The following is a 13,042-nucleotide window of genomic DNA, read 5'->3' as shown; positions in this document are numbered from 1 at the left end:
ACTGCTTGCACAGTTCTCCAAATAAAAGATGTGCTTACTCTAAGCTGTTTACTCATATTAGCATAGCTGTTCCGGTAAGCATTAAAACACACAGAAGTAGCACATACGAACAAAAAATGGAACAAAAGATGATCAAATATTGTATCTTTAAACGCAAACGTTCAACAAAAACATATCGAACAAGTTCGCTAGCTTCCTGCTAACACATAATTGCCATTGATGAGCTGTTGTTCATTAGCATAGCTGGTAAATATAAAGTTTCAAACTACTTTAATACAAAAATACAACAAATAATGGGAAATAATAAGCAATTTAACATTATGTTTTGTAAATTAGCATAGACTGTCATTTTAATACTTCAAGTAGCAACACATACAAATGCTACATCGCATCCAGTTGAGCTGTTGTAGTATAAACAAGCTAGCTACACCAAAAGGGCCCAACTCTAAATTTAGTTTTGCCTGTAAATTAGCAAGCATGCGAACGATAAAGCGCAATCTTCCGGGGGTTCACTGTATTCCGAATATTGAAATGTGATCGTTTGGCTACACTGATGTAAACATTCCATGTTTGATTTGCACTGTTGGACTTGGCCGCCGTCAGATTTGTGAAACGTTAACCTGTCGACATCCTTTTTGGAAATAGTCCCTCTTACGGCTCATTTATGTTCCATGTTGGATGAGAACGAAGACTACTCGTTGGAAGCTTACAGATATCTTGCAGTACCACCTGAAAACCACAAGGGGCAGTGATGAGATTCCAAGCAAGGCATGTCCAGGTATGGAAGATACCGTTGAAAAAAAAAAACAATCACCATGATGCTGCCTCCCCATTATGCATTCTTCAAAGATTTTTTTTTGTATTTCGGGAAAATGAGTAAATTCATTCCATTTTTGGTAGTAGCATAAATCAGTCCCTCCAAGATTTCACACACTTCAACCTTTGGCAACAAATGACTTAAATATTGTTATGATGCAAACATTTTGTTTGAAAAAAAAACCAGTATGAATCTTTTAATATTACTACAATATTATAAAAATAAAACTATTCTCGTGAATTCTTTTTACAAAATATTGTTTTCAAAAATGTGTTTAGAAAAATAATGCAAACTTTTAAAGTTTCCTCTAAAAGATTTTGACATTTCCCTAAAAAATACACAAACTTTTATTTTAAACAAACTTTTTACCATAACAAAATCTCACTTTCCAGTTTTTACTTCCTTTTTGCAGTTTTATCTCCCTCTTGACATCTGCATTTGTAACTAAGCAAGTGAGAATTTGATTAAAATGAAGACGAATCGGCGTGAAATCCGAAAGGGACTGATAATCGAACCATCTCGAGTCTGCTGACTGCACCGTGTGATTCATTGTCAAAGCTTGCCATCTGCAAAAGTTGCTTTTCTCTCCAAGAGGTCATTCGGTTGAGGTTTTTTGCTTCCCGTTTAGGTTGTTTTTAACGCAAAACCTCAAAACGCTAACATGGCGGCCTGTGTAATTTGTCACCTGTCTGTACATTTTTGGAAGGACTTAAAATTGCCAAGCAAAGGACGTATCGGTGATGATCAGTGATATGTAAATAAATAAGCTGCATTCTTATACGTTTGTATCCGCAGTCGTCGGGTTGTGCCGCAATAAACACTGACCGACTTCACTTGTGATTTACTTTTTTGTGCACGATCGGATTTCCTCAAATGGTAGCTGCAGTCACAAAAATTCCTCCTTCAAATAGGTCACTCCAATAATCAAAAGTTTTAAAAATGGGTGTTGTCACAGTTTCTCCAGTTCAAGTCATGATGTCAAAATTTGTTTTGTTAATTTCTAGTAATCCAAAATTAATAGATGCTCTAGTTCAAACATTGACTTTTTCTGTTCTGTTAACTGGAATAGGAGTGATAATTTAAATAGTTGGTTTATAGTTGTACTTGTGATGTTTTTGGTGATGAGACAAAAGGCGTAAACATTTCGTATAAAAAGAGCAAGATGGACAAAAACTTAAACACTGGCTCATGTAAGGTGTCAGTGTTTGGAGTGGTGACTTATTTTTAATCTGTGTACATTTAAAATGAGATTAAATAGATTTTGATTGACCAATTTTAGAGAAACATAGTTAAATTGGTAAAAAAAGTCACTTCAATTACACTGAATAATGTATATATGATGGATGCTCTGACGTCATACTACTTTCCCTGCACCGATTTGAGCGTGACGTAATCCAAATTCACTGACGTCAAAAATATATTCTTTATTTTTTAAAATAAAGTTGGACACACACACACCTTGTCAAACTGTAAAAATATTATAATAAAATAATATTTATAAAAACCTCGTATAATCGTCTCTGCGAGATTATCGCAACCCACTTCCGCCCCTTTCCCGCCTCCTTCTCCATCATCCAATTCCTGTCTTGTTACGCAATAATGGCGCCAACCCAAAGATATCATTAACATGACTCTCCATATTTATGAGGGAGCGTGTGACTTCTCCACAGTTGACCTCTCACCGCACAAGACGTAAACAAAAAAGAAGCACACAGAGGACGAGCAACGCAGTGTCGACGCAAAGGAAAGAAATCATTTTCCTATTTCCTTCCATCCACCATCTTCTTGTCCTACTTGTCGTTATCACCTGGGCAGGTGGTCGTCATGGCGGACGGTGGTCTTCTTGGTCCGGTACCGCAGCGGCTCCGGGCCATGTTTTACTTGCTTACACCGAACGAGTCCTCCTTCGAAAGTATCCAAGATGTCCCCGCGTACGTCCATCAGGTGAGTTCTGAAAACGCACCAGTTAATCACTCGGTAGAAATATTGAATTTGTTTTATTAGTTAATACGAAACCGACAAGTATATAAGTAAACCATTTTGTCTACGTGGACTTTGTGTTATTCGGACACACTCGTGCTGGTTACTGTTATTATTATTATTTTCTTAAATACTCAAAACAAGTTAATATTTAATATTTAAAACAAGTTCTGACTTGCCTCTTCATTTTAAGTGATACAAATTTGTGATAATTGTCGTTAAAATCTCCATAAAATAGAAATGATAGCACAAAGAGACATTGCAAGCAATTTTTCTTACCAAGCCCAACAAACTAATATTTTTGACACCCGTGACATAATTGTATAGATTTCAGAGTGTAAAATTGAACTTTTCCAACATTTACACGCCGTATTAAAATCGTCACAAATCATTTGCTACAGTGCTCAACTCAGTTAAACCCCGCAAAATGCTGGTGACACAATATACCAGCTTAGCTGAATTAAAAATGTAAGCAAAGGATGAAGAGAGTTTGTGGTGTCTTTCAACTTTCCATCCACCATTCAACCTCCGTTACACCAATTGCAAAACCATTTTGGCCCCTCAGGATTCAAAGTTGGCAGTGTGTCCCATGGCTGAGACAATGGCTGTAATTATGAGCATTAGGATGCCAAAAACCTCCGGCCTTTTTCCCGAAGCCACATTCCATCATGATGCAGCTGGCTTGAGACTTCCTGCGGCGGCCATTTTGACGTATGACAAGAATTGGCAACCTGGATCATTTTTCATCAGCGCTACTGCTATTACGTCAAAGTAAAAAATATTTTTAAGACTCACCGCAAATAAAAAGTTAGTGACGGGCAGCTTTGAATCTTTGAATCTCCGAATCTTCCCTGAGCGCTCACATTCAGCAGGTCCTTTGAGTTCATCTTCTTGATCGATCACGTCTCCCACATGATGTTCTTACTTTCTGGCCATCTGCCATGGATAGGATAGTAGGAAAGTTCTCTCAGCATGAAAAGTGATTGGGAGCGCAGTTACGCTCACTCTAATGACTCATAATTCACATACTCCAGGGCTGAAACAGTAAAACCTTTGTGTAGAAGAGTAACAATGAGGACAAAAGTTGTGTAAAAAAAAAAAACCTGAGGCAAACTACACCACGGGTTTAGCACAAGAGCTTCTAATATAACACAAATAAAACACAAACAGGTCAACAATGAAGCTATACAACAGGATTGCATAAGAAGCTTTTTTAAAGAATTGGCACTAATCATGATGAAATACATTTTGTATTTTGCCTCTTTGTATTGTATTATTTAAGCCTTTAAAAAAATATTCCTTTAACAGGGCTACAGTATAAATATTTGAGTTCCACTTAATGCATTGATGTCAATGCTAACATTGCAAGTGTGGTTACCCGAGTGAAACTAGTTTTTCAATGGTTCTACAGTATTCTATTCTCATTATCTCTGTGAGCTGCCTGTCCTTTAAAGCCTCCTAAAATTTGTAACCCTGGTCGACATTTTGCACTGTGTGATTGGAATTTTATAATTAATTGGCCTCGGGAACTGTCATAAAACTTATTGGTAGAGCGTATCAAAATAATTAGTTCCACAACAATGCTTCTTATGCTTCTCTTTTAATCTGTTTACTCTGGGGGTGGGGCAAGGAAATCGACTTCTTTAGATTTGTAGTCTTGGTGCGGTAGTGAAAGCGGGGATAAAAGTGTCTTGTCAGCCGCCATGTTTTATGTCAAGCGTGACCTCGGCGAGACGTATGAATGGAGGGAAAGGCGCCCACATCTGGTCGGCAAATGTTCCACGCGAGGAACCAAATTATCCCCGACCAAAAAGCGGTACGTAAAGGCTGCTAAAGTGCAGACGGCATCGAATTGACTTGGAAAGCCTTTGGAGCATTTATTCCACATTCTGCATTTACAGTAGACAAACAATTCAATTGGCCAAACCCCATTTCACAAAAATGGTTGTTGCCAGAAGATCCTGTTTATTCCATTTTTGGGTCAAAATTGCAGATATTAAACATTGATTTTCTTTATTTGCAGAATGGCTTGGTCCCTGTTCCCGGCGAACAACGAGAAACAGGGACTGCTCTATCGCCAAAAAAACGGATAACTGATAATAAGTATAAATAAAATCCAAGCAATAAAATGCTTTTGAGCTTTCATTCAAGATAAAATATGTTGTTTCCGACACTCTGCTACTTTTTACAATGGAAACGCAAAACAATCGTGAATTAAACTTTACTGCTCGTGGGGGGAACGGGACTTTTGACTCGGACGTGTTCGTAGCAGTCTGCGACCAGATGTTGGAATTTTTGCGCCTGTTGATGACTCCCTGGCGTTGCGCTACACAGATGCACGCACACACACACATGAACACACACATGTTGGTGCTGTGGCTAAGTGTCTGGCAGATAAACATGAGCAGCAGTAATTAGTTCCATGTTTGACAGTGCCATTAAGCTGTTATGACATGTTTTCCAGAGAAAAGGCCGTTCCTCAGAATTTATTTGGTCATACAACAAAAGGCTGGATGCACCAGGCATGCAAAATGTGACACAATTTCCATCTTTTTTTTTTTTTTTTTTTTTGCTCCTGAGTGGAACACTTTGGATATTTGTCATGGAATTAGTTGGATTCCAGTTAACAAATATCAATTTCCATGTCATTAAAAAGAATCATGATGCAAATATGATAGATGCAAATAGTTATTTTTATTATGCTTTTTTTTTTGTGTAATGTAAATGCTCCTCTCGTGTATTCCTTGGCAGCCTCGTCCAGGCTGATGCTGCTGAGAAGCAAACATCATGGATGAGCAGACTTGAAAGTTGCTTTTTTTTTTTCTCTGCGCCTCCAAAACAAATAGTAGTCCTGCAAAAAGCAACACCGGATGCCCTGTTTTTACTTGGTAAAATGGTGCTGAGTCATGATTGTGTGTGTGTACACAGGCCAGCCCTTTTTTCCTGGGTCTGGTGATTCTGGAAATGCTGCTGGGCTCGCTGATCTCGGGAGCCAAACTTTACAACGTTGCTGATGGGATCATCTCCATCTCGTTAGGGATGATGTCACGACTCCCGCTGTGAGTGGACACCTTTAAAATGTAATGTCAAACATTGTTATTTAGTCAGTGGTATATTTGTGTTTTAAAATACGAATATAAAAAATAATAAGAAATTATCATCTCCAACATTCGTATTTCGTGATCACTAAAAAAAAAAAAAACCTCACTGGTTGAATTGCTAGCTCACAGCAAGCGCTAGAAGCAGAAGAACCAGCAATATTTGTACTAGTTAAACATCAAAACCCAAAAATCTCCCCAAATCCATGGGACCTTGATTTAGGAGTCTAACCCATTCCATGATCAAGCTTGTAACTCAAATTTTGGCCTCCATCAAGGCTGCTGGTGCGAGGTGTGGAACTGTCGGCCTACGTGTACGTTTGGGAGCACTTCCGCCTTGTGGAGCTTCCCTGGGACTCGGCCTGGACCTGGTGGCTCAGCTTCCTGGCCGTGGACTTTTGCTACTACTGGTTCCACCGCTTCGCCCACGGTATTTATCACATTCGAACTCACATCACATGTTTCAAGATGTATCGCGATTTTTAAAAGTTTCACTAAAAACACGCAAAACTTTTTCAATATGTTCAATCATGAGGCTGATTCAAATGAACGTTGTTTTGCTCGAAGTCTGCTCTCTCCAGGGTGCTTTAGAGCTTTGCAACATCGCAAAATTGCGTCCGTGTGGAAGCAGGAGGGCCATAAATCTTCCCCGTTTTGCGTTATGGGGAGCGTCCAATAGAAAATTGCCAAAAGATTATCGTGGTGCGCCGAGATGCGAGGCTGTTATTAGCTCCATGTAAAACAGCACTTTCAGTTTCAAGTCTTTTACGACCTTCTCCCCCCCCCTCTCTCTCTGCCGTCGCCACATCAAAGTGGGACGGCAGCGTAATTAAGTGGAAACACTTTGGAGAGGCAGTCAGACGTCCACGCTGATGTCTTCATTACCGAAGAGACGTTTCTGCTCGGCTTAACGCTCGCCGCACGCGCAAATTTAGGATTCTCCCTCGACGGAAAAGTCCCGAGTCCAAACCGGAGCAGACTCTTTGCCACCGCGAGCTTGTTCCGTGACGCCGTTCCCCACTTCCAGTTGGTCCGCTTACAGAACCAAACGTACCTTTGGGATCACTTAGTTTTATGTGGATGAAGTTTTAATATAACGATGGGGGGAAAAAAAGTCAAATTAATAACTCAAGTTATAATACCGACATAAAAAAAGTAGTAATTCTGCAAGAACTGAATATTTCAAACATTATGAGATCATGAGTTTTTTTTAATAGGGAAATTTATATTGAGAAAGAAAAAAAATCTTCAAAATAATATTCATAGTACTAAGAGAAAGTTATATTTTGACAAAAATGCCAATATTATATGAAGCATTTATTAAAAACAAAAATCAGTAATACATTTGAGGGGTAAAGTCATAATTGTATGAAGTTGGAATTTGATGGGAAATAATAATACTATGACAAAAATGGGGATCTTATGTGTTAACATGTACAGTGATTTATTTATTTGATAATTATCCTCGTGAGCCTTGTGACGCTCCATTGTGAATCTCCGCTTGTGTTCTCGTGGTCTTTGTCTGGCATTTAGCTCGCGGAGGAGCCAGCGGCAGCTCCCCGCCTCAAACAGTCTAACCTCTGGGCAAGACGTGACCTTTAGTTAAGCTGCGACCGCATCCATCAAATAACCTGAGGAGCACACCAGAATAGCAAAAAAGCAGATGGTTTTGGGCGCGCGCGAGGCGGCCCCGGGCTCGGAGGCGGCCGTGTTGTTGACAGGCGCGTTGATGCTGTTTACTCTACGCGTCTAACTGCAGCGCCACTAATGGCAGCTCTGCGTCTAAATGCGGCCCCGCCGGCGGGGCGGAGGCCATTAATCAGACCCTCAGCTGTCCCGCCTTTGATTATACATGAGATAATAGAGTCGTCTCGCCAGGCCACGCTGCTTTTAGGGGCCCAAAACGGCAGAGCGGTCGAGCTAAATGGTCACGCTTGCGTCTTTAATGGCTTGTAGTCCCGACCCGGAGCGACCAGTACAAAGATTTCTCAGCCTCTTGTGGGCTTTTTTTTTTTCCTGCACAGAGGAAACACCAAGGGCCCAATTTACTAAAGATTTGCGTGTGCAAAAACGGCCGCAAACCAGGATTCATTTGGCGCATTGTGGGAGGAGTAGATGCAAATTTTATTCAAATTAAAATTAACATTCAGTATTTAAGCAAATTTGCACGTATGATGCAAAACCAGTAGTCCAACCCCTGATGAATTAATGTGTTGATTGGAGGAGAGGCGTCTCCTGAATCTTTCACGCCAGTTGACGTGCTCAGCATCTTTCAGTCGTGCTGAGGAACTTTTTTTTTTTTTTTTTTTTGGACTGTGCCCCGTCAGCTGTGCAGAGAGCAGCAGACAAACACGTGCGCTCAACGCTCCTCCCGTGTGGATGTTATTATTTCACGAGAGCTGCCAGGGAAGTTTTAACCTGGCCACTGGGGGCCACTTCATAAATCGTGGCGGTGACGGCGAGTTCCTGGCCTTGGTGCAGGTTCGACCAAAAGCCCCTCGCCCTCTACGCCCCCCCGACTCGAAGGCCAGGATGTGAGAGTCGAGAAAAAAGAGCGAAAGGCCTCCCGGGAGGGACAGATAACATCAACAACATCAGCGGGGCTTTGATCCGAGATGAGCGCGTCACAACGGCTTAGACTCTAAATTCGAACTTGTCTGTGCCCTGTAAAAATTCACGTTTGCTGCAGATGATCTTTTCCGATGTCAGTAAAACCACGAGAGCTGTCCTGCGCGGTGTCTACATTCATTGCCGCCGGTGCCGTAATGGTGATGGGATATTTTCTTTGGGGCCCCCGACTGCTAATTGGGGAAAATCTACAGACGACTACCGGTAGAGCGACGCCGACCAGGTCTGTAACTTAGCAGCGATGCCACCATTCTGTCTCTTGCTACTTTTAGCCGAGTAACGTCACCAAGTTATTTTTAGCCTTGGCAAACACGCAACCAACTCCATGCCACCTGGTCTGAATAAAGCCATTTGATCATTTCTTCCACATCCGTGAGATATGGAATAAAACTGACACTACATTTTTCAACGGATTTTTCCAAATATAATTGATCTCAATGCGAAAGTCGACTTAATTGTCGTTGGACCACTGGATTGTGTTTGAACTTGGAACGTAGCACTTCGCAATTGTATATAAGAAAGGAGTTGTTTGCAGCGAGCCAAAGTGGGCTTGACCAAAAGAGTGTGTTTGCATTGGTGTGCGTGACAGAGCTGAACTGCGGTGTAGCGAGCGAGTCAGTCCTGTCCAGTCTTCGCTCCATGTTTGGATTGGCTCGCTCGCCGAGAAGCGTCCAATCCAAACACGACCATCTACTTCACAGCCCATTAGCGGCGTGATTGACGGGGCAAACTTCCATTCGCAGGACTTTAAATCAAGCGCCCCCGTCTATTAGTGCCAGGAGGGCCTTCGCCTGATGTCATGCTACTGGAATTTCACTGGCGTGGCAAAAGCATAGGACATTTAATGTATTAACTGTTAATGGAATGAATAATTTGGGTCCACGTAGGCTAGCTGTTAGCATTGTAGCGGTTGCTATAATTTCCATTTTGTTTTGGGTCAACGGTAGAATGAGCCCAGCTCACTACAACAGGCGGCAGGCCGTTAATGTCCTCCATATAAAATGTACCAAATGTTCCGAGGATGTTTTTGGAAGCGTTTGAGATTGAGGTGGGCCTTGTCGTTGTTTTTTTTGTGTGCGTTTGAGAACTCTTCCCTTCTGAACGGCATTGGCCAAACTATGCGGCGTCCTGTGGAGTTCAGAGATGAGGACATGGGCTTTTTCAGCGAAGCCTAGCGCTTCCCACTTCCTAGCGGTGACAAGGAGCATCAATCTTAACGCGGCCGCGCTGCTGGACCTTGCCAAGCTACATTACTGTTGCATGAAAAGGAAAGCAGGAAAAAAAAAAAAGGACTGCGGTGTTGGAACAAAGCATGAACATAAACACTTTATACTTTTTGACTCTGCAACAAGTATGTAATGATAGATCAACTCTATACTTGTTTAATTCGTTCAAAATTGTTTTGTGTTGTTTTTGTTTTATGGACATCAGCACAAAAAGTGTGAAACTCAACTGGACTTTCATGGAGTAAAAATATAACAAATACTTTAAAAAAAAAAAAAAAGCAACATGCAATAAGATATTAAATATATTTTGGAATATGACAAATTGTAAATAAAATAAATAAATGATTGTGGTGGAACAAAAAATGCCATTGCAATCACTATTAATTTTCTTATACGATTAAAACATTCCATTCACATCTTTAATATTCTTCTTTTAATGGCCCAAATGTGACCATTGATCATGGTGCACTGCGCACATGTGCAATATAAAGAGAAGAAAAAAAAAAACTTTGGTGGTCCGATCCGGGCCTGGAGTCCCTCTTGTCCACAGCTGTCTTTTCCAGCGAGAAACACTTTTCAATAGTTAGACGCTTGGGAATCCTCCAAATCTTGTCACGTCCCAGCTCTGCTCTTTCTTGTTTCGTCCTAATCCCTCAGCCGTCATTTGTACGCCCGTTTCCTCGCACCTGCCGAGCTGCAGCAATAACGCCAATATCCTACTTTTCCCGGGGAATCCTTCTGGATTTCCCCCTTTCCCTCAAGTCGTTTCTCTGATTGGACCTTGGAAAGCACTCGCACTTCTCAACAACGTGTTTGTTCAGGTGCGAGAGACCCCCCACCCCGCCCCCCGACCCGTGCCCTTTAAGACTGTCGGCCTCGATACAACTCACAAGTGTCGGTCGCACGTGATTGAGCACATAAAATCATAATCGCCGTAAATCACATTATCGTACCTGAGCGGAATCTTGAGATGAACTAAAAATTACCTCATAAAACTTTTCGAAATTGGGCTCACTTGTGCAAATAAAAAAGAAATCACCACTTCTGTGCAACGCAGTAGTTATTTTACTTTCTAATATTTTTGGAAGCCTGGAGGTGCCAAAGTGCTCCTGGGGTCCACCCGGTGGTCCCCAAACCTATTCCCTAACAAGTAAAACTTAACTAGCTTGTTCCCGTTAAAATACAATAATAGTTGCAAAGCTGCGATATCTAAGGCTGAAACGATTAATCGAAAAATTTGATTATTATTTGATTTCTGCCTTTGCAGTGATCGGATCGTCACATTACTGCAGTACCAAAATATAGTCGCGTCAACCGTGATGCCAGAAAAAATAGTCAAAAAAATGTTTTTTTTTTTTTTTTTTTATAGAGGTGGCCATCCTGTGGGCGTCCCACCAAGTGCACCATAGTTCCGAGTACTACAACTTCACAACTGCACTACGCCAGCCGCTCACCCAGCAGCTGACGTCGTGGGTACGTTCCTACTCCCGTGCACTCTTTCCGACACTCATAATAAAAAAAAGTAATATTTTTGTCCAGATTTTCTACGTGCCCATGGCCTTGGCCGTGCCACCGTCCGCCTTCGCCGTCCACATCCAACTCAATCTGCTCTTCCAGTTCTGGTTGCACACGGAGGTAGGCATCACGTCAGCATTAGAAAAAATATCAATACTTATCTTATTTGTCTGCTCCTGTCTAGACGCTCATTAAAAATGAGGTGTGCTGTTAAATATTCCAAACGGAAGCAAAGCGACGACAAGTATCGCAGTTTTTTTTTTTTATTTAATGATCCTTCCTGGGAATGAATGGCTTTGTAACACCTCCATTCCAAACTTTATAGTGCGCTATTAGCCAAAGTGCTCACAACAGACGCTATTTTGTCTTTATGGTCATTTTTTTATGTCAATGCTGCGTGGATTTTGTCAAAGTGAAGTTTTTTTTTTCAATCCAGTGCAAAACAGCCAGACGTGCTATTACATAGAAATACTAAATGACCAATTATGAATTTTGTCCAACTAAGCATTTCTCAGACATGTGTTGGAAGCCAATGAGAATTTGTCAAAGTACAGGGCCTGGATTTTGCTCACATTGGTTTTTTTAGTATTATTTTAGGATAAATAATCCTTGAGACCTTTTTCAGATAATGTATGATAGACACATCCACACAATTCCGTGTTGATTGGTGTCTGACGACTAAAAAAAAAATCTTTGCAGGTTTTGAAACTAAAATGCAGAATCTCACTTCAAGGCTTTTACTTTTTCTTTCAGGTAATCCGAGACATGGGACCTCTGGAGTGGATCTTCAACACCCCCAAGCATCACAGAGTTCACCATGGTGAAGACCTGTTGATTTGGTCATGATTTTTTTTTTTTGTGTTAGCATTAGCTTAACTGTTCTTAATGTTAACCTTTCCAACAGGAAGAAACTTGTACTGCATTGACAAGAACTACGGCGGGATTCTGATCATCTGGGACCGATTGTTTGGTAAGCAAACACATTGAAAGCTTGTGGCTAACTGGGAAAACTTGTTTTGTTTTTGGTGTTGACTAGAAAGTGGAGAAGCCTCATGCTAATGCTAGTGTGGCTCCCTCAATTGTTGCGTTGTGTTTTAAGGCACCTTCTCACCAGAAAAGGACAAGGTGGTGTATGGCTTGGTCTTCCCCAGCAATTCTTTTGAAATCATCACAAGTCAGGTGAGTGTTCCACTTGCAAACAAACTCGCTCTTATCCAGGTAACACCTGGATTTTTATTTTTATGTTAAAATTCCACCCTCAAAGCCAGTCTCACCTATCAACATGACTCCTTGGTAAGCATGTCTACCTTAAAAATATGTTCACCTTGAAAAATATCTCAAGACGTCTCCTCGATGAATGGGCACCGATAAATGATCATCACGTGTGGGCAAAGTTTGATAACTCACCATAAACACAAACAACTGTTCATTTTTGTATCTGATTTGGTGTTTTGTCCTCTTTTTCAGTTCCACTACTATTTGTCCTTGTGGAGAAGGTCAACCACCTACTCGAGTCTTTCAGACAAAGTGTCAACTTTTGTCAAAGGTCCCAGCTGGACGCCTGGAAACCCTCGGCTGGGCAACCATGATCACGTTCCAGAGGTGGGTGCGGGACCACGTCGTGACCTGACATCATTGCAAAAAAAGTGAATTCCTCACGGCGGGAGTCTTCTGCGACTTTTACAGGGAACGGCCACATCAAATAAAAGCTGCAAAGTCTTTGTAGACGGAGCACAATAAGTTCATTTTCACCGTCTCTGGGATTAAAACCGCATGGT

At 41.3% G+C, this 13,042-nt stretch overlaps 1 protein-coding gene across 1 annotated transcript in view; it reads left to right on the top strand.

Annotated features, from left to right (window-relative positions):
* Nucleotides 1-673: 673 nt before the first annotated feature.
* Nucleotides 674-13,042, top strand: part of agmo (alkylglycerol monooxygenase) — a 21,409-nt gene continuing 9,040 nt past the window's right edge. Inside the window, exons 1-10 of the mRNA XM_088386221.1 lie at nt 674-778; nt 2,633-2,761; nt 5,726-5,856; nt 6,174-6,325; nt 11,119-11,222; nt 11,289-11,384; nt 12,018-12,084; nt 12,169-12,234; nt 12,364-12,443; nt 12,732-12,866. Of these exons, the coding sequence (XP_088242347.1) occupies nt 752-778; nt 2,633-2,761; nt 5,726-5,856; nt 6,174-6,325; nt 11,119-11,222; nt 11,289-11,384; nt 12,018-12,084; nt 12,169-12,234; nt 12,364-12,443; nt 12,732-12,866 (987 nt within the window). The 5' untranslated portion in view covers nt 674-751. The remainder of the gene's footprint in view (nt 779-2,632; nt 2,762-5,725; nt 5,857-6,173; nt 6,326-11,118; nt 11,223-11,288; nt 11,385-12,017; nt 12,085-12,168; nt 12,235-12,363; nt 12,444-12,731; nt 12,867-13,042) is intronic.

Source organism: Syngnathus floridae, chromosome 10, assembly GCF_059516105.1.
Source record: "Syngnathus floridae isolate MCC-2025c chromosome 10, RoL_Sflo_1.0, whole genome shotgun sequence".
Taxonomy (NCBI): Eukaryota; Metazoa; Chordata; class Actinopteri; order Syngnathiformes; family Syngnathidae; genus Syngnathus; species Syngnathus floridae.
Note: the sequence above shows the minus strand (reverse complement) of the source record. Positions and strands in the feature narration are given on the sequence as shown.